The sequence below is a fragment of the Elephas maximus genome, chromosome 25, assembly GCF_024166365.1.
Source record: "Elephas maximus indicus isolate mEleMax1 chromosome 25, mEleMax1 primary haplotype, whole genome shotgun sequence".
Classification (NCBI taxonomy): Eukaryota; Metazoa; Chordata; class Mammalia; order Proboscidea; family Elephantidae; genus Elephas; species Elephas maximus.
This window is the reverse complement of record NC_064843.1, coordinates 11,840,248-11,863,028: the sequence shown is the minus strand read 5'-3', so window position 1 is coordinate 11,863,028 and position 22,781 is coordinate 11,840,248. Positions and strand designations below refer to the sequence as shown.

The 22,781-nt window shown below is 56.5% G+C and overlaps 1 protein-coding gene across 3 annotated transcripts; it reads left to right on the top strand.

Annotated features, from left to right (window-relative positions):
- On the top strand, positions 1-21,522 carry RBM38 (RNA binding motif protein 38). Of its 3 annotated transcripts, XM_049869624.1 has the most exons (5): positions 1-405; positions 927-1,049; positions 1,175-1,298; positions 1,676-1,730; positions 19,833-21,522. In XM_049869624.1, the coding sequence occupies exons 1-5, from the start codon at positions 169-171 to the stop codon at positions 20,134-20,136; spliced, it is 843 nt and encodes a 280-aa protein (XP_049725581.1). In that variant the 5' UTR covers positions 1-168; the 3' UTR covers positions 20,137-21,522. The 3 variants fall into 3 exon arrangements, with proteins under 3 accessions (XP_049725581.1, XP_049725579.1, XP_049725580.1); XM_049869622.1 differs by lacking the exon at positions 927-1,049; XM_049869623.1 differs by lacking the exons at positions 927-1,049; positions 19,833-21,522 and adding an exon at positions 19,516-19,795.
- Positions 21,523-22,781: the final 1,259 nt, after the last annotated feature.

Here is a 22,781-nt window from a genome sequence, read left to right as displayed (position 1 = left end):
CGCCGGCTGGAGCGCGGCGCAACGCATCGCCGCTGAGCGGCGCAAGCTGCGGGAGCGTGTCGGCTAGACGGCCAGCGGCCGACGGCGCCCTAGCTGTCCGCGCGCTGCCTGCCGCCCCCCATGTGCGCAGCCCCGCGGGGCCCCGGCCCGTAGGCGGCGGGCGCCCCCATGCTGCTGCAGCCCGCGGCGTGCGCCCCGAGCGCGGGCTTGGCGCGGCTCCCGGCCGCCCGCGGCGCCATGCACGGCTCGCAGAAGGACACCACGTTCACCAAGATCTTCGTGGGCGGCCTGCCCTACCACACCACCGACGCCTCGCTCAGGAAGTACTTCGAGGGCTTCGGAGACATCGAGGAGGCCGTGGTCATCACGGACCGCCAGACTGGCAAATCCCGCGGCTACGGCTTCGTAAGTGCCCCCGGCCGGCCGCTCATTATCGCGGCCCGGCCGCTGAGTCAGCTCCGGGCGCACGCCCAGCGCCCCGGCTTCCCGGGCGCCTCCCGGCCCGCACCTGCCGCGCGCCCCGGGCCGGGCCCGTCTCCACTAACGCCCCCAGGCCTCGGCTCCCCAGCCCCACCCCAGAAGGGAGACCCCACCGTGCTCAATTAGGACTTCTAATTTTGCGGAGAGGTTTTTCTGGGGCGGGGGGGCGGGGAGGACAGACGGCGTTTCTCGATGTTTGCTGGGGCCACAAGTGAGTGAGTGCCAGGGGCTCCACCCAGGGGTGCTTTGGAGCCCTTTAGCCTCCCCCGCCATATTCTCCAACAGCCCCTCAACTGCCCCAGATAAGTATCACCTTACGTTAAAACGACTCGAAGGTGCCGCTCCTACTTCCCTTTTGACCACGGTGCCCCCAGGCCTCTCCCATGCGGAAGTATCCGGCCACATTGGGGGGCAGGCCCGGCTGGTTCCCCTGCTTCCCTTGGGAGTTTATGTTTGTATCCCCCGTCTCCCTGGGAATTATTACTGTCCTTGACTGCAGGGTATCCCAGCACTTGAACTGGGAAGGGAGGAGCTGGAATTGGGGGGACAGCTTTGTGGGAGGGCCCTGGGCTGGGGTCAGAGGGGACTAGGTGATGGGTACCCTCAGTGGGAGGAAGGGGGCATTGGTGCTGGGCAGACCCTCTGCCTCCCCCCTGCCAAAGGGAAACCCCTGAGACCGTCTCTATTCCTCCAGGTGACCATGGCAGACCGGGGGGCTGCTGAGAGAGCTTGCAAAGACCCTAATCCCATCATTGACGGCCGCAAGGCCAACGTGAACCTGGCGTACTTGGGTGCCAAGCCTCGGAGCCTGCAGCCGGGTGAGAACGCTTTTCCCCGGGCTCTCTCCTTCCTGGGCTTCCTGTGGCTGTGGCGTCTGTGTTCAGCACAGTGTCTGTGGGTGGGAGAGGCCCCTCCTACCCTGCAGTGCAGTCAGCTATCTGTACCCCTAGAGCATCACAGAGTAGTGAGCCGCAGCTTCAGAGTTGCCCTCAGCCAGACCCCTTCCTGGGACAGGATGGGGGCTGTCACCCCAGGTTTTCAGGGAGGAAGTTGTCCCATCGGACTGGGTTCTTTTGGGGTTCACACGGGGCAGGGGCAGGAAGGGGACAGGACACTTGTTACTCCTTTGACTCGGGGAGGTGTGGCCTGTGGGCCAGCTCCCGTAGGAGCCTCACCGCTGACCCCTCTGTTGCAGGCTTTGCTGTGGGTGTGCAGCAGCTCCACCCCGCCTTCATCCAGCGGACCTACGGGTGAGTGGGCGGGCGGGCCGTGGATTCTCCTCGTGTGGGTGCCCCCAACCCCAAAGCTTTGGGTGTGCAGCTTGCAGTCACCCTTCCGTGTCTGGGCTCTGTTCCTTTCCCCGACCTTTCAGAGGCATGATTGCATTTTGGGGATGAGGTAGGATGTTGAGGGGACTGAGAGGAGGCAGGTGGCATTTCTCCATCCCCGTAGAGGGGCCGCATGGTGGGAGGTGGAGAACGGGGGCTCTGAGTCAGCCTGCCTGGGCTCACATCCTGCCCCCTCTGGTCACGTGACCTCAGGATACTGACAGCCTTGCTGTGATTCAAATTTGTTATCTATAAAATAGGGGCGCTGACAGCACTATTCTGTGCCTCAGTTTCCTCATCTATCAAATGGGAGTGATAAGAGATTACTGGGTGGTGCAAATGGTTTGTACTCAGCTACTAACTGAAAAGGTGGTTCGAATCCATCCAGTACTGCTTCAGAAGAAAGGCCTGGTGATCTGCTCCTGTAACATTACACCCCTGCAAACCCTGTGGAGCACAGTTCCACCCTGACACCCATGGGGGCACCGTGAGTCGGAGTTGACTCTATGGCACCAGTGTTTTAACAGCACTCCTGAGTTTGTGAGTAGAGGGCTGTCGAAGTGTTGGCTGATACCCACAGGAACTGGTGGCTGGGTTATTCTCTGGGTATCTCTCTGAGCTGTTCTGGTGCCCAGTAAATCGGGGCAGCTGGTCACTGTCAACCGGGGTCTGACATTTGTGAAGCTGGGACAGGTCAGATGTGACCAGGGCCAGACAGCACCTGCCCCAGTGGGCCCAGCCTATGGCCTTTTGTCTGACAGGCTTTGGCAAAGGACATCCACCCTTTCTCTGGCTGAAACCTTCCCCACCCCTGCCTTTTTCTTTCAGCAGCTGCTTGGGCAGGACACACACCCTGCAGGGGCACAAAGCACCCTGCCTGCGGCTTATTTCCCAGCCCCGTGATTGATGTTAGCTGTTTGCACCAGTGCAGAGGGAATATTGATGGGGTTGGGAGTCAGTTTTTCGTGGGGCGGGGTGGGGGGGACGGAGGGCGGGGCACTTATAAAGCAGGCAGCTTCTTTCAGACTTTGGGCCCTTCTTCAGCTATTGGGAGTCCAAAGCCAGGATTCTGGATCCCGTGCCTCCAGTGGGGTGTGTACCTGTGTGCAGGTCGGGGAGGGATGGGCAGCTGGAGGAGCAGGTTGGGTAGTGTGGGCCAGATGGAACGAGAGGGCAGGGGCAAGGGCTGCGGAGGAAGGAAAAGCCAGGCAGGCCCAGGCGTTTGGTTTGGGGGATCAATCAGACAACTGAGAAGTTGCCCACTTTGCTGGGCGCGCTGTCCTCGTGAGCAGTGGCTGCATCTCCACTGTGGCGTCCGCGGGCACTGGGTGCATCCAGGTTCAGCGGGAACAGCCGCGAGCTGCGGTGGGTGCGGGTTGTGGCCTGGGCCTCCTGCCTGTATGGATAGCTGGCAGCTCAATGACCTGTCCCAGTTTCTGGGCCTTCCTGGGAGGGAGCATGGGATGGCGGGGAGCAGGTGGTTCTGTGGTTCTTCTCGCCCCCAGGATCTATTTCATAATGTCTGGAGCTGTCTCAGAAGGTGTTGGGGACACCCCAGCCTTCCTGCCTTTACTTGGGTCTTCCTCTTTGGGGCTCAGGCCACACGAGGGAGGGCGTTTCTCCCGCCAGCTATGTTTAGTTTCCGTTGTCCTGGCTCTTTTCTTGTGGTGGGGATGCAGCACCTCTCAGGTCAGGGGTGAGCCTCCAGCGCGTGCAGCTTTTCTTGCACCTGAGTCCCAAGTCCTGTCTGTTCCCTTCCAGCTGGGACTCTAGTAACTGTCTTCTGGAGCCCACACATCTGGGTTCAAATCCTGGCTCTGCCACTTACTGGCTGGGTCTATCTTGCCCAGTGCCCTCCCCCTCTTAAGCCATTAGTTTTCTCATCTGGAGCAGGAATAGTAACTGCTTGAGACTATGCCCGACACGTGGGGCTGGGACTCTGGCCTACCAAGCTTTCATTCTGGCCTCACAACAGACCTCTGAGGTTGGGGCTATTACTGTTCTCACTTCACAGGCGGGGAAAGGAATCCCTGGGTAGTGCAAATGGTTAACACACTCGGCTGCTAACTGTAAGGTTGGTGGTTCAAGTTACCCAGAGGTGCCTTGGAAGAAAGGCCTGCCAGTCTACTTCCAAGAAGCTAGCCATTGAATACCCTACGGAGCACAGTCTACTCTGACATACGTGGGGTCGCCAAAGTTGGAATTGATTTGATGGCATCTGGTTATGGATGGTGAAACTCAGGCAAAGAAAGGTTAAACAAAACAGTGATGAATCTGTGAAACATTTCATGACATGGAGGAATCTAGAAGGCATTATGCTGAGTGAAATTAGTCGGTTGCAAAAGGACAGATATTATATAAAATCACTGTTATGAGAACTCAAGAAATAGTTTAAACAGAGGAGAAAGTATTCTTTGATGGTTATGAGAGCGGGGAGGGAGGGAGGGTGGGAGAGGGTTATTTACTGATTAGATAGTAGATAAGAACTACTTTAGGTGAAGGGAAGGACAACACACAACACAGGCGAGGTAAGCACAACTGGACTAAACCAAAAGCAAAGAAGTTTCCTGGATAAACTGAATGCTTCGAAGGCCAACGTAGCACGGGCAGGGGTTTGGGGACCATGGTTTCAGGGGACATCTAAGTCAATTGGCATAATCTATTAAGAAAACATTCTGCATCCCACTTTGAAGAGTGGCATCTGGGGTCTTAAACACCAGCAAGCAGCCATCTAAGATGCTTCAATTGGTCTCAACCTACCTGGATTAAAGGAGAATGAAGAATACCAAGGACACAAGGTAATTACATGCCCAAGAGACAGAAAGGGCTTCATAAACCAGAGACTCCATTATCCTGAGATCAGAAGAACTAGATGGTGCCCGGCTATAACTGATGACTGCCCTGACAAGGAACAGAACAGAGAACCCCCTGAGGGAGCAGGAGAGCAGTGGGATGCAGACCCCAAATTCTCATAAAAAGACCAGACTTAATGGTCTGACTGAGACTAGAAGGACCCTGGCAGTCATGGCCCCCAGACCTTCTGTTGGCCCAGGACAGGAACCATTCCCAAAGCCAACTCTTCAGATAGGGATTGGACTGGACAGTGGGTCGGAGAGGGAGGCTGGTGAGGAGTGAGCTTCTTGGATCAGGTGGACACTTGAGACTATGTTGGCATCTCCTGCCTGGAGGGGCGATGAGAGGGTGGAGGGGGTTAGAAGCTGGTGAAATGGACACAAAAGAAAGAGTGGAGGGAGGGAGTAGGCTGTCTCATTAGGGGGAGAGCAATTGGGAGTGTGAGCAAGATGTATATAAGTTTTTCTGTGAGAGACTGACTTGATTTGTAAACTTTCACTTAAAGCACAATAAAAATTAAAAAAAAAAAAAAAAAAAGGTTAAACAGCCTGTCCTGGGTGGCCAAGGTAATAAGTGTCCCAGGTGGGCAGACCCAGAACCCATGCTCTCAGGGGCTGCTCTTTGGGGGTGGGCTGCCCTGGTTCTTTCCCCCTCGTGGTCCCGGCACCCATCAGCAGTGCCCCACGAGAAGCTTGTCCAGGGCCGGTCACAGGTTTTACCGCTGCCGTTTGTTCCTGACTTCAGGCGACATCATTTTGTAACTTGATCCTCTCGCTGGCCATTTAACACCTGTGACAGTGGCAGAACCGAAAATCTATTTGTTGGTTACCAAGGGGTGGGAACCCAAACAGGGACAGGGGGCCAGAGGGACTGTCCAGCTCTTTGTTTCCAAGGACTGGTGAACTGAAGCCTCTCAAGAGTCATGTTGCCTCTGCTTCTGGAGACCCTCAGGGTGGCAGGAGGGTCCCCTGGGTGTGTTGCTACCAAGAGGTGGCCAGGGCCGGGCCGCCTGAGTCAGCTGTCAGCTCCCCGTGCCCACCTGCCTGGCCAAAGAGTTGAGCCTCAGCATCCCTTTTGTCTTTGCAAACAATCAGGCCCCGAGCGTGGCGTGGCCTGACTCAGCGGTCAGCGTTGTTTGCTGCGGGCTGGCGATGAGGCCTGGTCTGTGTTGGCTCAGGCATAGTGGGAGTCAGGAGCCCAGCAGCTCAGAGTTGTGACCGGTTAACCCCTCTCCTGCCTGACTGAGCTTGTTCCAGGCTTTCTGGCCTCGGTGGTGTGCCTTCAGCAGTCCTAAAGATCCCAGGGCTGGCCCTGTGTTGGGGCAAAGCTGCTGTGGAATGTTTGCGTGGTTAGTGGTGAACACCCTTCTGTTCTGCAGAGAACTTGTATACCTTATGCTATTTCGTGGGGTGCCTGTCCACCCGTTTTTTTCTTTGAGCTGAATGAGGCTTCTTGGGCTGTGCGTTTCTGTCATAGGACTGTGCGTGGGGCCAAGGGGTCTGGAGACGGCTTCCTTGCCTGGTGACCGGCAGCTGTGCCAGCCCCTCAGTGCTGAGTGGCCAACGCGGGAGAAAACAGACACGCTTTCCTCTGCTGGCCAGTGTGACGGTTAGAAGCCTGCAGGCAGGCCAGAAGGGCAGTGGTTTGGAAAAGCACAGGTCCAGGCCGAGCTCCCGTCTGTTCTGAAAGGGACCTCCTGGGTCCAGGGTGTCGGCCCCTCCTGGGCACCAGCATGTGGGACTTGCGGTTTATCCTGGGCCTGGCCGCACTTGGAGTCTCTCCTGGGCTATTTTTGACGGGCCAGCTGCTCTGGGCGCACACCCCACCCCATTCTTAAGAGGGCCTTGGTGCAGGCTTGGTGCCTGTGTGCTGTAAGCTTTGCTCTGTACCAGTGCTGAGACACGGGACCTGGTCCCCAGCACTAAGGGAGGGAGGGAACACTGCTGCGAGTGGAGGCTCCTGTGTGCTGGCGCCAGGGCTGCAGGGGCCGGCCCCTTCTCTCTGGGACTCTGACTGACTCCCCACTGTGTAGTGGGGGCCTTGACAGGGCCACCTCACTGGGCTGTCCTGGGGGCTGAGTGAGCACCCGTGGCAGGGCCTGTCACCCGAGGCCTACCAGCGGACAAGGAGTTGGTCAGTGATGCCCCTCACAGCAGCCCTGGACGAGGCCTGTTGACTGTCGGCCTGCGGAGAGTGACTGAGAAGTGCCTGAGCTCACACGTGGGGTTTGAACGGCCAGAATTGGGGCTTCAAGGTCACACCCCTCTCACAGGGCCCCAGCAGCCCCCCCGACCAAAGCTGGAGCAGATCAGAGCCAGAACCCCCAGGCTGATGATGGCCTGGGACCCTCTCTTCAAGCAGAGGAATGTGCCTACCCCACCTGTGTGGTTTCAGGGACCCGACACCCGTCTGTGTGAAGGTCCACGGGGCCACCGCGAGGCCATCTTGGCCACCCAGGGTGGCATCATACCGTCAGCCTGGGGGAATTCCGAGGTGTTGGGAAGATGAGGTTCATCTCCACAAGAGTGTGGAGCACATGGAGCTGGGGCGGGATGGGGCGAGCATAGAGAGGCTATTCCCAGAATTGTTCACTCAACAAGGTTATTGAGTACCTGTTGTATGCCAGGCCCTGTGCCGGGGGTACCTTGATTTTTCCTTGACTTATTGGTAGTTTAATAGTGTGTTGTTTAATTTCCATGTGTTCGTGTATTTTTCAGTTTTTTTCTGTTACTGATTTCTAGCTTCACTCTGTTGTGGTCAGAGAAGATACTTGGTATGATTTCAGTCTTTTAAAATATATCGAGCCTTGCTTTATGTGATATGACATATGGTCTGTCCTGGAGAATGAGCCATGGGCACTGGCCTAGAGCAGAATGTATGCCATGCCGTTGTTAGGTGAAGCGTTCTCTATCAGTCTGTTAAGGCTGGTTGGTTTATAGTATCATTCAAGTCCTCTGTTTCCCTGCTGATCTTCTGTCTCGGTGTTCTGTCCAATACCGAAAGTGCTGTATTAAAGATTCCAGATGTTATACTGGTGCCTGTTTCTCCTTTCAGTTCTATCAGTGTTTGCTTTATGTACCTGGGTTCTCCAATGTTAGGAGCGTATATATTTATGGTTGTTAAGTCTTCTTGATGTACGGAAGGTCCGTTTTGCTGGGGATTCTTTGGTGAGTCATAAAGCTGATTGCGAAGCACCCATCATCTCACAGGGAAGCCAGGCCATTGAAAATGCGCCTGGGGGCCAAGAGGGGGCACGATTAGGGACCTCCTTCCTGGGGCGGGGCAGTTCTGCATCCTGAGTATGGTGGGCATTCCTGGAACCTCTGTGGTGATGAAATGGAGTAGGATTACACACTGAGACGCACAAGGAAATTAGCTCCTGCAAAAATGACGCAGTCTCACCACAGTCTCGTGGAGTGCAGGGTGCCTAGGTCAGGGCCTTGGTTTTGATCATGTACGATGGTCACATAAGATGTCAGCTCAGGGGAGCAGGTGACTCACGGGTGTGGGGGCGGGATGTTGGTGCAAGAAACCTCCCTCACTAGTCTTGCAGCTTCTTGGGAGGCAATGATTATTTCATGATAAAGTGTAAAAGAATATAAAGCTGGTGGGGGTCTGAGAGTGACGGGGCCGCAGGGTACGTGGGGAAGGCCCCTCTGAGAGTGCAGGAAGCAGCCACTCCGTAGACACCTGGGGGCCCAGCAGGTGCATGGCGGAGGCTGGCAAGGGCAGGGCAGGAAGTGAGGTTGGAGTGGAGGTGTGGGGACTGGGGAAGGGCCGGCGCTCTCTGGGACTTCAGAAGCTGGTTTTTACTTGAGGTGTGGGGAGGACGGAGGCAAACAGAAAACAAGGAAGCAGGGAACACCTGAGATGGTGGTAGGACAATGGTGTGGGGCAAGGTTGGGGGGCCGGGAAATTCGCTGTTGTATGTTTGGGGCAGCGGTAGGTTCTGTGGGGATGCTGGTGTGGCTGGCATGCTGAGGAAAGGCATGGTGGCCAGGTGGCAGTAGGGAGGGGACAGGAGATGGCTGAGGGACTGGTGTGGCCCTCAGTGTCCCAGGAGAGCCTTTGGACAGAGGAGGACGAGGCCTGCTGGTAACCTTAATGCCTACTCTGTCTGCCCATCGGGGTCGCCTGGACAGCGAGTGGGGTGCAGCGTGGCCTGGTGCTGGAGTCCAGGCAGCAGGTGGTGGGCGACCTGGACCCTGGTGAGATGCGGCTGTGTTCTGGATACGTACTCGAGGGAAGGTGTGGTGGAAGAAGAGTTTGACAAGGTTCCAGAGCTTTGGGCCTGAGCCAATGGAAGGTGGGCTGACCTTGACTGGTGGGGTCGTATTATAGGTCTGGTCTGGGGGAATACCAGGAATTTGGGCTTGGATGAGTGAGAACTGAGATGATGGTTCTGGGCTTGGCTTCCTCCCAACGGAGCGAACCTTTTCCTGCGTCCTGGGGTCCGATGCCCACCCCGCGTGTTCACACCCCTGCGTGTTCTCGGAGACCCTGCCAACTGTGGCCCCATGTGCAAGGACAAAGCTCGAATTCGCTGCCCCCCTGCAGCTGGCCCCTGCACCCAGGGCCTCCAGGTGGGTGGCTGCCCTGCCAGTCCCATCACGGTGGGGACAGGGCCTCTAGAGACCAGTAAAAGTGAAGGGGCTCATTTGCCTGTTTTATTTTCGTTTTCAGAGGTGTCGTTGCTTTCAGGAAGTGAGCCCTTCTGGCCTGCCGCAGGTTGCTCTTGCTGAGAGTTTTGCTCTGAGTGAGCCGGCCACGTGGCTGGCTGCTGTCTCTGGGGTGCTGCCACGGATGGCTGATGTTAACACTGCCCGTGCCGCCTGGGTAGGGGGCTCTCAGACTCCTGCCCAGAGCCCCAGCCCTCTGCCTCAGAAGAGGTGTGACTCTTGGCCTCAGGAAGCAGCCAGGGTTGGTTCTTCGGGCAAGATGGCATCCCCTCTCCCCCACTTACAAATGGGGACACTGAGGCCAGAGAGTGCCTTGCACTAGCTCACATTGCTAGGACAGGCACGGCCAGGAACTGAGCTCAGGGTTCTTGCCACTGGGCCCCGTGTCTTCATCCAGGCCTTGTCATCTGGCGTGTTTCTGGCTGTGTGCTGCTAGCCTTGGCCGTGCTGGGCACAGGGCAGAGACCTCTGCCCATTCCCCTTCCAGCAGGGTCTGCTGGATGAATGCCTGGACCACTGCACACGGTTACCAGCTGCTGAGAGCAAGGAGGGAGACCCTGGTCTGGGCCAGGCATCCAGGGTCCCTCGTCTTCTCCTGAGTCATGGTGGTTCCAAACCTGGGGAGTGGCTCGCTTCGGCTCAGCCCTAACAGCTTCACTCCATGATCTGGGGTTTGTGCTGCCCTCCCCCGGTACCCAAGGGAGGCAGAGGACTCCGTGAGCCACCCCTCCTTAATACCACACCCCCCAGCCGGGTGCCTGCGCCCAGCGTTCGTTGTTCCTGGGTTCCTGGCAGCAGGAGGCGGCGTCTGCCCTGTCACAGCCCCTGAGCCCACTGGGTTCACTCACCGGCCTGTGCCGTGTGCCTGCCCACCAGCCGTGTGGCTGCATCTCTGCACGCACACTGGGTTCCGCACATACGCGGTAGGATGAATACTTTCGGAAAACCGACTGGCGTCTTGCGTGAACACCCCAGAATCCTGGTAGGGACAGCAGGAGGGTTTTCTGAAGAGAATGAGGGCAAGTGGAAAGTGGAGGAGGATGTTGTCAAAATGTTCTAGAGAAACTGAACCTCCTGAGGAAGGGATGAAGGAGCTTGGGGCCCTGACCCGGTCAGAGAGCTGCCTCAGCCGTCGCATGGTGCCCGGGCATAGAAGTCGGACAGAAGGTGAAAGTTCTCAAGGGCTGGTTTCAGAGCGCCTGGGGCATCCAGGCGGCTGCTGGCCAGACGAGACGGAACCCCAGTGGGTGGTGCTGGGCCAGCCAACCTTCGGGTCTCTGATCCCTCCCAGCCTTTGACTGTCTCTGGGTGGCTGGCTCACTTTTCCCACGAGGGTTCCTTGGCTCTAGGTGGACAGTCCTGGGGGAGGGGGACCTTCCGTCCATTGTGGCTGGCTGTGGCTGTCCTTGCCCTGCCTCAGCCCCAAGGAGGGGCCGTTGGTGCTTCTGAGTTCCCTGCAACAGTGTAAAGTGTTAAATCCCTGTCCTGAAGGTCAAAGGTGCCACATGTCCAGCAGGGGCCGGAGCTGGGCTTGAACTGAGCTGAGGCCACTATCCGCCTCCCTGCAGGTTGTCCCGGGCCTGCCCAGCTCTAGACGTTTGGGCAGAGCTGTGGGAGCCCTATCCCACTGGCCTCCTGGCCCAGGGAGTACCGCGACCTGGTGGAGTTTCTGTTGGATGCCTGCAAGGTGGAGGCCTGCTCCAGACTTTCAGGTGTCCTTGTGAGAAGGAAATAAAGCCGGTGGAGGGAGAGGGAGCTGGGGTTTGTTGGCCTTCTTCAGGAAAGGACTCTGGACTGAGGTTTGAGCTGTGGAAAGAAACTGCAAGCAGGGGGACCGGCAGGTACAAAGGCCCCTTGGTGGGCAGCAGGGAGTCTGGGAACAGATTGGGGCCAGGGCGGCGGGAGGGCTCTTGGGGCATGAGCTTGGAGAGGGTGGTTGAGCCTGCTTTAGGCAGCATGGTGGGAGCCATGGGGCGGGGGACAGTGTGGGATTGATTCTGGACATGATAGGGGCCGATGGAGGGGTCTTGTCTAGGGAGTGGCATGGTCTGGTTTTAAGAGGACCCCTCTGGCAGCTGGAGGGTGGGGCAGGGAGACCTGGGGAAGGCCACTGGGTGGAGTGTTGGCCTGGAGAGGCGCTGAGAAGAGGCAGAGAAACCCGGAGATGAAGTGGGAAGACAGGGTGTTCCCGCGGGACTCCTAGTAGGTCTGGGGACGGGCAGGCACACGCCTGGGCTGGAGAGCCTTTTCAGGGACGTGTGGCTGGGACTTGGGGAGCAGGGAGGTGTGTGGCCTCCAGGCTATGCCCTTATCAGAGGCCTGAGGACCAGCTAGGAGGGCAGTTTCAGCTCAGGTGGGGTGGCCCGTGATTCAGCAGGGCTTTGCTTTCCTACCTGAGACTTCAGTGGTTCACCTCTAGTCCTGTGTCTCTGGGTCCCTACCTGGCCTCACTCCAGGACTCCCACAGCTGGAGTGTTTGAGGGTGTGAGTGCTATAAGGATCCCCTGTTAACCCTTTGTGGTTTACAATGCTCTGCAGCAGGGTTTCTCAACCTCTGCACTGTGCCGGGGAGTTCTCTGGTGGGGACTGTCCTGTGCATCGTGGGACGTTTAGCAGCATCCCTAGCCTCTACCTACTAGATGCCGGTGGTATCTCACCGTTGTGACAACCAGAAATGTCCCTAGACACAGCTGCATGTCTCCTGCGGGTGACAGCGTCCAACTGAGAACCACTGCTCTGGTAGTGGGGGGTCTCATACACAAGCCTGTTGAGGTCGACCTCCATGAGACCCATTTTACAGATGAGAAAGCCGAGGCTCAAAAAGTTCTGTAACAATAACAAGAATGTTGATACATGGTGGAAAACGTAACTAATGTCATGGCACAAGCTGTGTAAAAATTATTAAACTGGAACCTAATTTGCTATGTAAACTTTCACCTAAAACACAGTTTAAAAAAATAGTCCTGTAACTTGCCTAAGGGTAGAAAGGCAGACCTCAGAGAGAAAGAAGGAGAAACTGCCCAGAGCCCCTCAGGTAGGGAATGGTGTCACAAAACCAGGCAGCCTTCTTGAAAAGGTGGGGCTCCTCCCTCCCCCAGGGTGGGCTTGGTGCACACAGAGCTGGTCTGAGGGCTTAGTGGGGAGCACAAGGTCCAGGGGCCCTGCGGGAATGTTCTCAAAGCCACCCGCTATGTGGCAGTGCTATGGGGCGGCCATGTCCCCATCTCTGTGTCTGTCTCAGTGTTTATCTTTCTGTCTGCCTGTCTCCGTATCTGCCTCATTTTTTCTGTCATTCTCTGTGTCTGTTTCTGTCTCATCCTTTCTCTGTTTCTGTTTCTCTCTGTCTTTCTCTGCCTCTCTGCCTTTGTCTTTCGTAGGAGTCTCAGCTCCCTCATCTGTGGAACGGGGTATCAGTGCCACGTTCCAGGCTGTTGAGGGGCTTGTGGGTGGCCCTGAGCAGGCACTGGGTGTTTCCTGCCTAGCCTGCGTTTATGGTTTATGGAGCGTGAGGGCTGGCGTGGAGCAGGGCCATGTGAACGTGAGCCTAGCCCTGCCTACCTGCCGGCCTCCCCCAAAGAGGGTGCTCTGTGAGGCCTGTGCCGAGCCCTGCCTGGAGCCCCATGCACGGAGTCTGTGGTCCCCGGTCCCTACTGGCCGACTTGGCAGCGTCCTGCGACCTAGCATTCTCATTCTTTCCTTGGGCTGCTCCCAGCTCCTTCCTGTCACCCTGACCTGAGCCTGGGGCAGTGTGGATTGTTCCAGTCTGTGACTGCTCTGGGGTCCTTGGGTGGGGACAGATGCCGGAGGCTGCCGGGTCTGGAGGCTGGGACTGGCACCCGGTCAGTGCGGACAGCTGTCCTGAGCATTGGTCTCCTTGAGTAGGTGGCAGGCCCCTGCGAGTGCAGGCCCTGCTGAGCCTCCTGGCTGTGTAACTGAGGCAGGCAGCTTAGCCCTCTCAGAGCCTCAGTTTCCCTCTGGAAAACGGGGTAATGACAGCATCTGCTTTACGGTTTCAAAAAGTTGTAACAGGCTTTTCGCATGCAGCCTGGTGGGCGGGCAGTGCGCTAGAGGCCAGCAGATGAATTGATACAGAGGGCAGCATCCCCGTGGTCCAGGACGGCAGGAGTGGAGAGTCCCTCTGCCCTAGCCTAAAACACCACGCCCACACAGGGTCCTCACTGACCGTTCCTCACGCAGAGCTCTGGTGCCTGACAGCGTCCAGCACCAGGTGGGAACCGGGCAAAACCTGCAGACACCTGGCCAGCAGGGGACCTCCAGGCAGGTGTGGCAGAAATCCGTACTTTTAAAGCCCCTGCCCCCAGACACTCCCACATGGAGGGCGTCAATCCCTGGGGGCCTGTGAAATGCAGATCCCTGGACACCCCCCTGCCTTTGCAGGCCATGGGGGAGTCCTCACTTTTAGCAAGTACCTTGTGGGTATCTGAGGCAGGGGCCCACTGCTCATGTTTGGAGACATTCTGGGCACAAAGCATCCATGGCCTCAAACTAAGGAACGTTGGTGAGGTTCTGAGCTCCCGGTGGGGTTCAAGTGATGGGGGGGTGCTGATGATGGCAGGACTGCGTGTTGGGCACGGCACCAAGACAGTGATGCGTGTCAGTTTGCTTGTCGAGATCGAGAGGTGCAGGGAGGCCTCGGAGCCCAGGTTGGGGGTCCCGGCAGCCGCAGCCCCCAGTCTTCCTCGGCAGGTCTGCCTTTAACACGGAGCCCAATACCTTCCACAGGCAGAGCCCTCCCTCTCAGCTCACAGTCCCTGGGGGGCAGCGCTCAGAAATCCTGGGGGGCTGACTTAGGCATGACGCTCCTGAAGGCCGAGAGCCAGCGTAAGCAGAGGACAGGCCGAGGGCTCCAGGCAGAGGGTGAGACCCCCAGGTGGGAATGCCCTTAGAGTGTGAGGTGGGGCAGAGAGGGGGCAAGGAGAGCCGAGGCATTGCAGGGCTTGATGGTGAGGGTTTAGGGACCTGGTCTGAGGGTAGAGGGTTCAGGGGTCTGGTTTGAGGGTGGAGGGATCACTGGAGGATTCAGGGGTCTGGTGTAAAGGTGGAGGGGCTGTGGGAGGGTTCAGGGGTCTGGTCTTAGGGTGGAGGGCCCATGGGAGAGTTCAGGGGTCAGGTCTGAGGGTGGAGGGGCCGTTGGAGGGTTCAGGGGCCTGGTCTGAGGGTAGAGGGGCCATTGGAGGGTTCAGGGGTCTGGTCTGAGGGTAGAGGGGCCATTGGAGGATTCAGGGACCTGATCTAAGGCTAGAGGGGCCATTAGAGGGTTCAGGGGTCAGGTCTGAGGGCGGAGGGGCTGTTCTAGGGTTCAGGGGTCTGGTCTGAGGGTGGAGGGGCCATTCGAGGGTTCAGGGGTCTGGTGCAGAAGGGAGTGTCACATGGCTTGGGTCCAGGCAGGATTTGAACCCAGGCCCTGGGGGGCAGCAGAGGCTCCTGAGGGGAGGCCCATGTGTAGGGGAGGCATAAAGGAGGCGCCTCCACCCCCACCAGGCAACAGGGTTCCTGGCAAATACCACAAAAAGTGGGGTTGCAAGCCAGGCGCTACCTGTTGCCAGCTTGGATGTCTTGCTCTGGCAACTTCTGGAGACTGCCACTGGGAAGGTAAACAGAGCTGGGTGAGGGCATTGGCGGAGTGCTCCCCAGGCAGGGGAAGCTGGGAGACCCCCCAGGCCTGGAGAGAAGCGTGGACCTGACTGTCAGCTGCTTCCGTGGCGTTTGCCGCTGAGCCTGGGCAGCACACAGCCCTAGGGAAGGCTCGTGCTGCTGGACCTCAACCTCTACACCTCGTTGTTCACCCAGCTTTGCTCACCGACCAGGCCGGCTGAGCACTGACTCTCCTCTCCTCTCACCGTGGTGCTATGCGCTGGGCTAGGGTTTGTTCCGTATGTACATAAACCCAAAACCAAGCACGTTGTGGATTTGAACTGCCAACCTTTTGGTTAGCAGCTGTAGCTCTGAACCACCGGCTCTGGATGTCTGCACAGCATATACATATTGTGGCAAAATAACGTTTACCGGTTGCCTTCTAGCCAGCTCCCACTCACGGCAACCCCAGGCGTGTTACAGTAGAACCGTGCTCCACAGGGTTCTCAGTGGCTGATTTTTTGGAAGTAGATAGCCAGACCTTTCTTTGGAGGTGCTTCTAGGTGGACTTGAACCTCAACCTTTCGGTTAGCTGCCGAGTGCGTTACCCGTTTGTACCACCCAGGGACTTCTGTGGCAAAATAAATACACATAGCATAAAATTTACCACTTTAACCGTTTTAAAGTATACAATTCAGAGGCATTTAGTGGCATTCGTGATTGTGTAGCCATCACCACTATCTAGTTCCAGAACTTCTCACCGACCCAGTTGAAAACCTGCACTCACTAGCAGCCACTCCCTATTCCCCCACCCACACCACCGACAGCCACTCACTTGTTTTGTATCTCTGGGTTTCTCTTTCCTGGGCTTTCACGTGAATGGAATCATACAGCATGTGGTCATCTGTGTCTAGCTTCATTCACTCAGTATGTTTTTGAGGCTGTTCCCTGGGGTAGCATGAATCGGAACTTCATTCTTTTTGGGGGCTGAATACTATTCCATCGTATGGACATACCGCATGGTATTCATCCGTTCATCTGTTGATGGACATCTGGGTTGTTTCCACCTTTTGGCCATTGCGAGTTGTGTTTCTTGTATTTTTAGTTGTGCATGTGAATTCACTCTCCTGGTAGACATGTTCGGATCTGCGTGAAGCCCTCAGACGGTCTTCCTCCAGGCCTCCCCTCTGTGTGTGTTACATTGCACCATACGAAGGTGCTGGCAGTCGACTCATAAAATGGCCCCCTTCAGCCTCATCCATTCTTAGCGTGGGTGTGCATATTGTATTTGATTATTTTTGCACTAACAATATCGTCGTTTAGCATAAATACCACTGTTTTATGTAAACAGTGTCGCTGTTCTGATATGTGGTGGCGAGTCATGGGTGGAACATGGTCCTCGTAGTCCCCGTACATTCAGGCTGCCAGCTGTCTGGGAGGACACTGGGCACTGCTCTGTCCCCTGTGGACACACACTCGGGGTGTTTCTGATTTCTCACTGTTCCTGGGGTGCTGCTGAGAATAGCAAGTATATCTGCCTTTGGGCCGGTGCTGAGCACCTCGTGGGTACCAAGAAGGGGCCCTGCTGCAAAAAGGGAACACCCATTCTCAGGGGCCTGTTTGTTGCCAAATTTCTCTCCAAAAAGCTGCCCCAGTTTCTGTCCCTGCCAGGTATGAGCACTGGGAAGGAATGTTTTACTTTTTCTTCAAAGCAGCCTTTTTGGGGTGGGGGCAGGGTAGGGATTCTGGGTCCTGTGTGATAGGTGTGGACATTGAAATGCCAAGCTTCCCCAGGGGCAGCCCCTTACTGTGCAACTCACGTGGGCACTGGGGGGAGGCAGTGAAGATGCCAGTGCTGACGGCAGCTGCATCTTCCCCTGACCGGGTCACCCTGTCTGCCGCCATGGTCTCCTTTGGGCCGTAGGCCTCTATCCTGTGTTGCCCATGTCGGTGGCCCTGCTGTTACTGGCAGGCAGGGAGACTCAGGCCCAGCTACTTGCCCGGGGGCTGCCTCGTGGCTGCTTAGCAGAGCAGGCATGTGCCAGGCAGCCTGACTTGTTACCCTCAGTCTGACCCACGTCTCCATACGCTTCCCTGGGTCTCAGCTTCCCGCCTGCAATATAGTGGGGTGTTCACCCCTACCCAGGAGGCAGGGTGAGCTGCCTACTGTGCCCAGTCTGCAGGGGCCTGCCGTAAGCTGCAGCCTCAAAGGCAGCTTCCATGATCACCTGCAAGGAGGGGCTTGCATGGGGGCCAGAGCCCTGCTCCCAGGCCAGAGGTGGGGCCATACCCAGAAAATCCCAAATCCTTTACTTCACCAGCTGTGGGATCTTGAGTCCATTGCTTGACCCCCCTGAGCATAGTTTTCCCGTTTGTGAAATGGGATAATAATGTGGAGATCAACTTCACGGGCAGTCGTGATGGGTAGCGGAGTTGCTGCCTAGCACAGGCAGGGGGGACAGGTGAGCGCACAGGAGCTGCTGCTCAGGGCCGTGACTCCCACAGTCACCTTTATCTCCACCACCACGACCCTCGGCATTATTATAGGTTTTCATTCGCTCATTTATTCATCCAACAAATACTCGCTGAGCTCCTTCTGGGTGCTGGGATCTGTGCTGTGGCACTGGCGGTTTCGTTGGGGAGACAGACCACAGACATAAGTGAGTTAGGTAGGCTCTCACCTGGTGGCGTGTTCTGAAAGGTGAGCAGGAAAGGAGGGGGCAGACTGGCTTCCTAGGGGTACAACCCCTGGAGACACACAGACCTGTGCTCAGAAGAACCCCACCGTGGTTAGAGGCTCTGCTGTCGCAATCTTGAAATTCTCAGTTTTTAAAAAAAATTGTTTTGTTGTTGAGGATGCACACAGCAAAAACATACACCAATTCAAGTTTCTACATGTAGGGTTCAGTGACGTAGATGACATTCTTCAAGTTGTGCAACCGTTCTCACCCTTCTTTTCTGAGTTGTTCCTCCCCCTTTAACGTGAACTCACTGCCCCCCAAGATTCATATCTAATCTTTTGAGTTTTCTTTTAACAGTCGCTTTGATCCCCTATAGGTAGTACTTAAAAGAGTATAATGCTCAAGGCAGACATTTTTTACTAATTGAGCTGAACTGTTGTTTGGTTTTAAGACTTCAGGGGATATTTTTGGCTTAAAGTTTAAAGATTATCTGAGGGCAATAGTTTCAGGGGTTCATCCACCCTCCATGGCTCCAGAAAACCTAGATTCCATGAGAATTTGAAATTCTGTTCTGCATTTAGGGAGCCCTGGTGGCACAGTGGTTAAAGTGGTCAGCTGCTAACCCAGAGGTTGGCAGTTTGAACCCAGCAGCCACTCTGCAGGAGAAAGACATGGCAGTCTGCCTCTGTAAAGATTTACAGCCTTGGAAACCCTATGGGGGAGTTCTGCTATGTCCTATTAGGTTGCTATGAGTCAGAATCAACTTGACAGCAGTGGGTTTGGTTTGGGTTCTGCCTTTTCCCCCTTTTGATCAGGATTCTTCTATAGAAGCTTTGATCAAATGTTCAGTAATGAAGGCTGGGCACCATGCAGTTCTTCTGGTCTCATGACAGAGGAGGGAAATTCTCAATAATTTCTATAATTTTTTTTTAAATTGTGTTTTAGGTGAAAGTTTACAGAGCAAATTAGTTTCTCATTCAACAATTTATACACAAATTGTTTTGTGACGTCAGTTGCAACCCCCGCGGTATGTCAACACTCTCCCCTTCCATATCCCAATTCCCCATTTCCATCCGTCCATTTTTCCTGCCCCTTCCTGCCTTCTCATCATTGCTTTTGGGTAGGTGTTGCCCTTTTGGTCTTATATACACGATTGAATTACGAAGCACGTTCTTCACATGTGTTATTTTTTGTTTAATAGACTTGTCTAATCTTTGACTGAAGGGTGAACTTTGAGAGTGGCTTCGGCTCTGAGTTAAAAGGGTGTCTGGGGCCATAGTCTCAGGGGTTCCTCCAGTCTCTGTCAGACCAGTAAGTCTGTTCTTTTTTTGGAAATTTGAATTTTGTTCTACATTGTTCTCCCACTCTGTCTGGGACCCTCTATTGTGATCCCTGTCAGAGCGGTTGGTGGTGGTAGCTGGGCATCAATAATTTTTAAAGAAGAGGTCGCACACTTTCATTTTGCTCTGCACCCCCAAATCATGTAGGGGTCCTGTATGGGATGGATAGGCTGTGGGGTATAGGGCTGGGATGGGGATGCAGTCATTTGAAAAACAGGCATTTGAGCACAGACTTGAAGGAGGGCAGGAGGGAGCTGCGGGAGCTGAGAAAGCATGCTCCAGGTAGGAAAATATCCTGTGCAAAGGCCCTGAGGCAGGAGCACGGCTGTGTGTTCAAACCCAAAACCCAAACCCTTTGCCGTTGAGTCAATTCTAACTCGTAGTGACTCTATAGGACAAAGTAGAACTGCCCCACAGGGTTTCCAAGGAGCGGCTGATAGATTCAAACTATTGACCTTTTGGTTAGCAGCCAAGCTCTTAACTACTGCGCCACCAGGGTCTGTGTGTTCAAGGAGCACCATTATTGTCATCATTGTTGTTGCTCTGCCCGTCCTTACAGATGAGGAAAGAGAGACCTTGGGTGCTGGGGGAGACAGCATCACCCAACTCTCCAGGCTCATCCGCTGGACCCCGGAGCTGTGTTCCCCCACCTTGACCACCTGCCCCTGACCCCTCTCTGCCCACCTGCCCCGAGCCTTGACCTCTCTGTGCCCGCCTGTCCCTGACCCCTGACCCCTCTGCCCACCTGCCCCTGACCCCTGACCCTTCTCTGTTTGCCTGCCTACCTCTGACCCCTCCCTGTTCGCCCACCTGCCCATGACCCCTCTCTCTTTGCCCACCTGCCCCTGACCCCTGACCTCTCTGTTTGGCCCACAGGTTGACGCCACACTACATCTACCCACCAGCCATCCTGCAGCCCAGTGTGGTAGTCCCAGCTGCCCCCGTCCCTTCGCTGTCCTCACCCTACATCGAGTACATGCCAGCCAGCCCTGCCTATGCCCAGTACCCGCCAACCACCTACGACCAGTATCCGTACGCGCCCTCACCAGCTACCGCCACCAGCTTTGTGGGATATGGCTACCCAGCCGCCGTGCCTCAGGCCCTCTCAGCTGCAGCCCCTGCGGGCACCACCTTTGTGCAGTACCAGCCGACACAGCTGCAGCCCGACAGGATGCAGTGAGGAGCACCAGGGACGTCCCGAGGGCTGAGGTGGGCCAGCGGCCATGTGTCCCGGTGCAGCCTGGCCCCTGTGCCCCCAAGCACCCTGGGAGCTCCGCCTCGTCAGGAAGCCCGAGAGACTTTCTCCAGCTCTAGGACCTGTGAGGTCTCGAGGGAGGACTTAAGAAGAGAATGATGGAAGCTATTTAAAGATGCAACCCCAAATTCCTTGCACACATGGCAGCCTTCTTCCTGCACCTCACCCTACCCTGTCTGCCCTCTGGCACCCACGACATCCCCACCACATCCCCCACCGAGGCCGCCAGACCCTGCCCAGACCCAAGCCCAGAGGTGCCTTACTTGAGGGAAACCTAACAGAGAAGCTTGTGATGATGTATTGTCACCTGCACAAGCCCTGAGCCACAACCAGGGGTGTGCAGGACACGTTACTCCTCATTTTCTACATGATTGTCTGGTGAGGCTTCCTCAAGCCCCTAGACCACCCAGGTGCCCAAGGGCCCCCGGCTCTACGGGGCTGGCTGGACACCCTTTTTCAGTCGAAGCACTGCAACTTTTTTTCTTATCGTAATTATTTTGCTATTAAGAGATTTCAAATGTTCAGCCTGTGTTTTAAACGGAGACTCTCGCCACCAAGGATCCAAAACTTATTTTTGACTTTGAGGGATTTGCTTTGGTTGTTGGCCCTGCCCAAGGTGACAGTGACCAGATTTTTTCGTGACAAAGTGTCTGCTGGCCGGAGAGCTGGAGCCCCAGCCCCCGGTGGGGTGGGCATCGCTGAGAAGGTCCCTGTGTGTCCCAGATGCGGGGCGCAGCTGTGCGGTGACGCCTGCCTTCGTGCGAGCGCTGTGCGCCTTCTCGGAGGCGGTTGCTGTTTCGGAAGGTCATCACGGTGGTGCTTGTCCCCCAGCTGCCTGCACCTGCCGCGTGGAAGGGCAGAAGGAAGTGGGGCCCTCCCTGAGGGCTGGCTGAGGGTCTGGACCAGGCTGTCACCCAGTAGCAGGGTGGGGGGTGCTCGGCCAAAGCCATCGGCTCTAGGTGGCGCAACCCTGCCTTCTCCCTCTTATTGCCAACCTGCTGTATGCGGCCAGCCCTGAGGTGGAGCTGAGACAGGACCCTGTCTTGAGGGTGCATTTGAGTTGATAGGCTAGAAGTTCTGACACCGAGATGGGGCAGTGGGGGGCTGTGAGAGGCCTGGCCCTGCCCTGGAGGGGGCGCGGGGAGAGGAGGGCAGGGCCGGAGGTTGGGGCAGCTGAGAGTATTCCTTCAGACCTACCTCAGGCTTGCAGGAGGCCTCAGGGAGCTAAGTATGCCACACAGTTTGTGGCACCCGGTCCAGAGTCCCAGAAGATGAAGGTAGCTAATATAATATTTTTATTAGAACGTTCTGATTATAAAAATAAAAGTTGTTTCTTTAAAGAAAAAGTGGGTCTGTAGTTTTTCTTTCGTGGTAGAGCCTTTGACCCCACCCTTCTCCTGTGACCGGGGCTGATCCCCCTCACCCTTGATCCCCCACCCTTCTCCTGTGATGGGGGCTGATCCCCCTCAGCTTTGGTCCCCCACCCTTTTCCCGTGACTGTGGCTGATCTCCCTCAGCTTTGGTCCCCCACCCTTCTCCCGTCATGGGGGTCAATCCCCCTCAGCTTTGGTCCCCCACCCTTCTCCTGTGATGGGAGCTGGTCTCCCTCAGCTTTGGTCCCCCCACCATTCTCTCGTGACAGGCCGATCCCCTTCAGCTTTGGTCTTCCCTCTTGTCAGGACTCCTTGCTGGGGATCTGGGGCTTCTCACCGCAGCTGTTCATCGAGCACCTATTGTGTGCAGCTCTGAGGGGCCTCCAGAGTGACAGATGCATGCAGCCCCCCGCCACTGAAGTGGGTGAGGAGCTGGCACCCCACCTCGCGGGGTGCTGCCAGGCCTGGGCCTGTGGTCATTATTGCAGGCTTGACCAGGGCACTGCCATTGAGGTGGGGGCCTTCTGGGAAGTGCTGTTGGGGCCAAGCACCTGCTACCTGCCAGGCTCAATTGTTCATTGAGGGGTGTCTATCCGCCAGGCGTCTTGCTTTTCCGGGACAGGTGTGACCCTGCCCATGTGGGGGGCCAGTGCAGTCATTGGTACCAGTGGTTCAGCCCTCGTCCTGACGGGCCCAGCCCCACTAGGACAGACTTCTGAGGCCATGGAGAGCAAGGTGGGGCTGCAGGGGCAGACAGGTGTCTGTGGTGGCTGCCCCACCCTCTGGGATGCCCTGACCTGGGACCATCCTCCCTGCATTCTTTGGTGGGTCCCCAGGGGCCCCCCTGGCCTTTGCCAGTCACTTTGACATTGACAAGTCTCCCTTCTCTGGTCCAGGCTTATGGGGGCCCGAGGGAGGGGCAGAATCCCTGGCCACATCAGGGAAACCCCCCAGGGTTGGCTGTCCTCACCAGGCCCTTCCCTGTGCTGGCTCTGAGTTTGCAAACACTGGCAAGGGGTCAGGGAGACAGTGGAGGCATCCAGCTCAGGAGAAGACATTTGCTGCGGCCGATAAGGGCAGAGATGGGAGGGGCCTGTGGGCCCAGGGTTATCGGGCAGGCCACTCAGGTCAGCGTGTTTCCTGTCGCTATCAGCTGGGGCAGCCTCTGGGGCCAGCCTGCGGGAAGGCCTCGAGCCT

What these genes read in the sequence shown, in the direction of transcription:
- RBM38 (XM_049869624.1), top strand. Translation starts at nt 169, where the DNA reads ATGCTGCTGCAGCCCGCGGCGTGCGCCCCGAGCGCGGGCTTGGCGCGG. An exon ending in AATCCCGCGGCTACGGCTTC is followed by an intron (nt 406 to 926) that starts GTAAGTGCCCCC and finishes TTCCCTTGGGAG; the next exon opens with TTTATGTTTGTATCCCCCGT. An exon ending in TTCATCCAGCGGACCTACGG is followed by an intron (nt 1,731 to 19,832) that starts GTGAGTGGGCGG and finishes TTTGGCCCACAG; the next exon opens with GTTGACGCCACACTACATCT.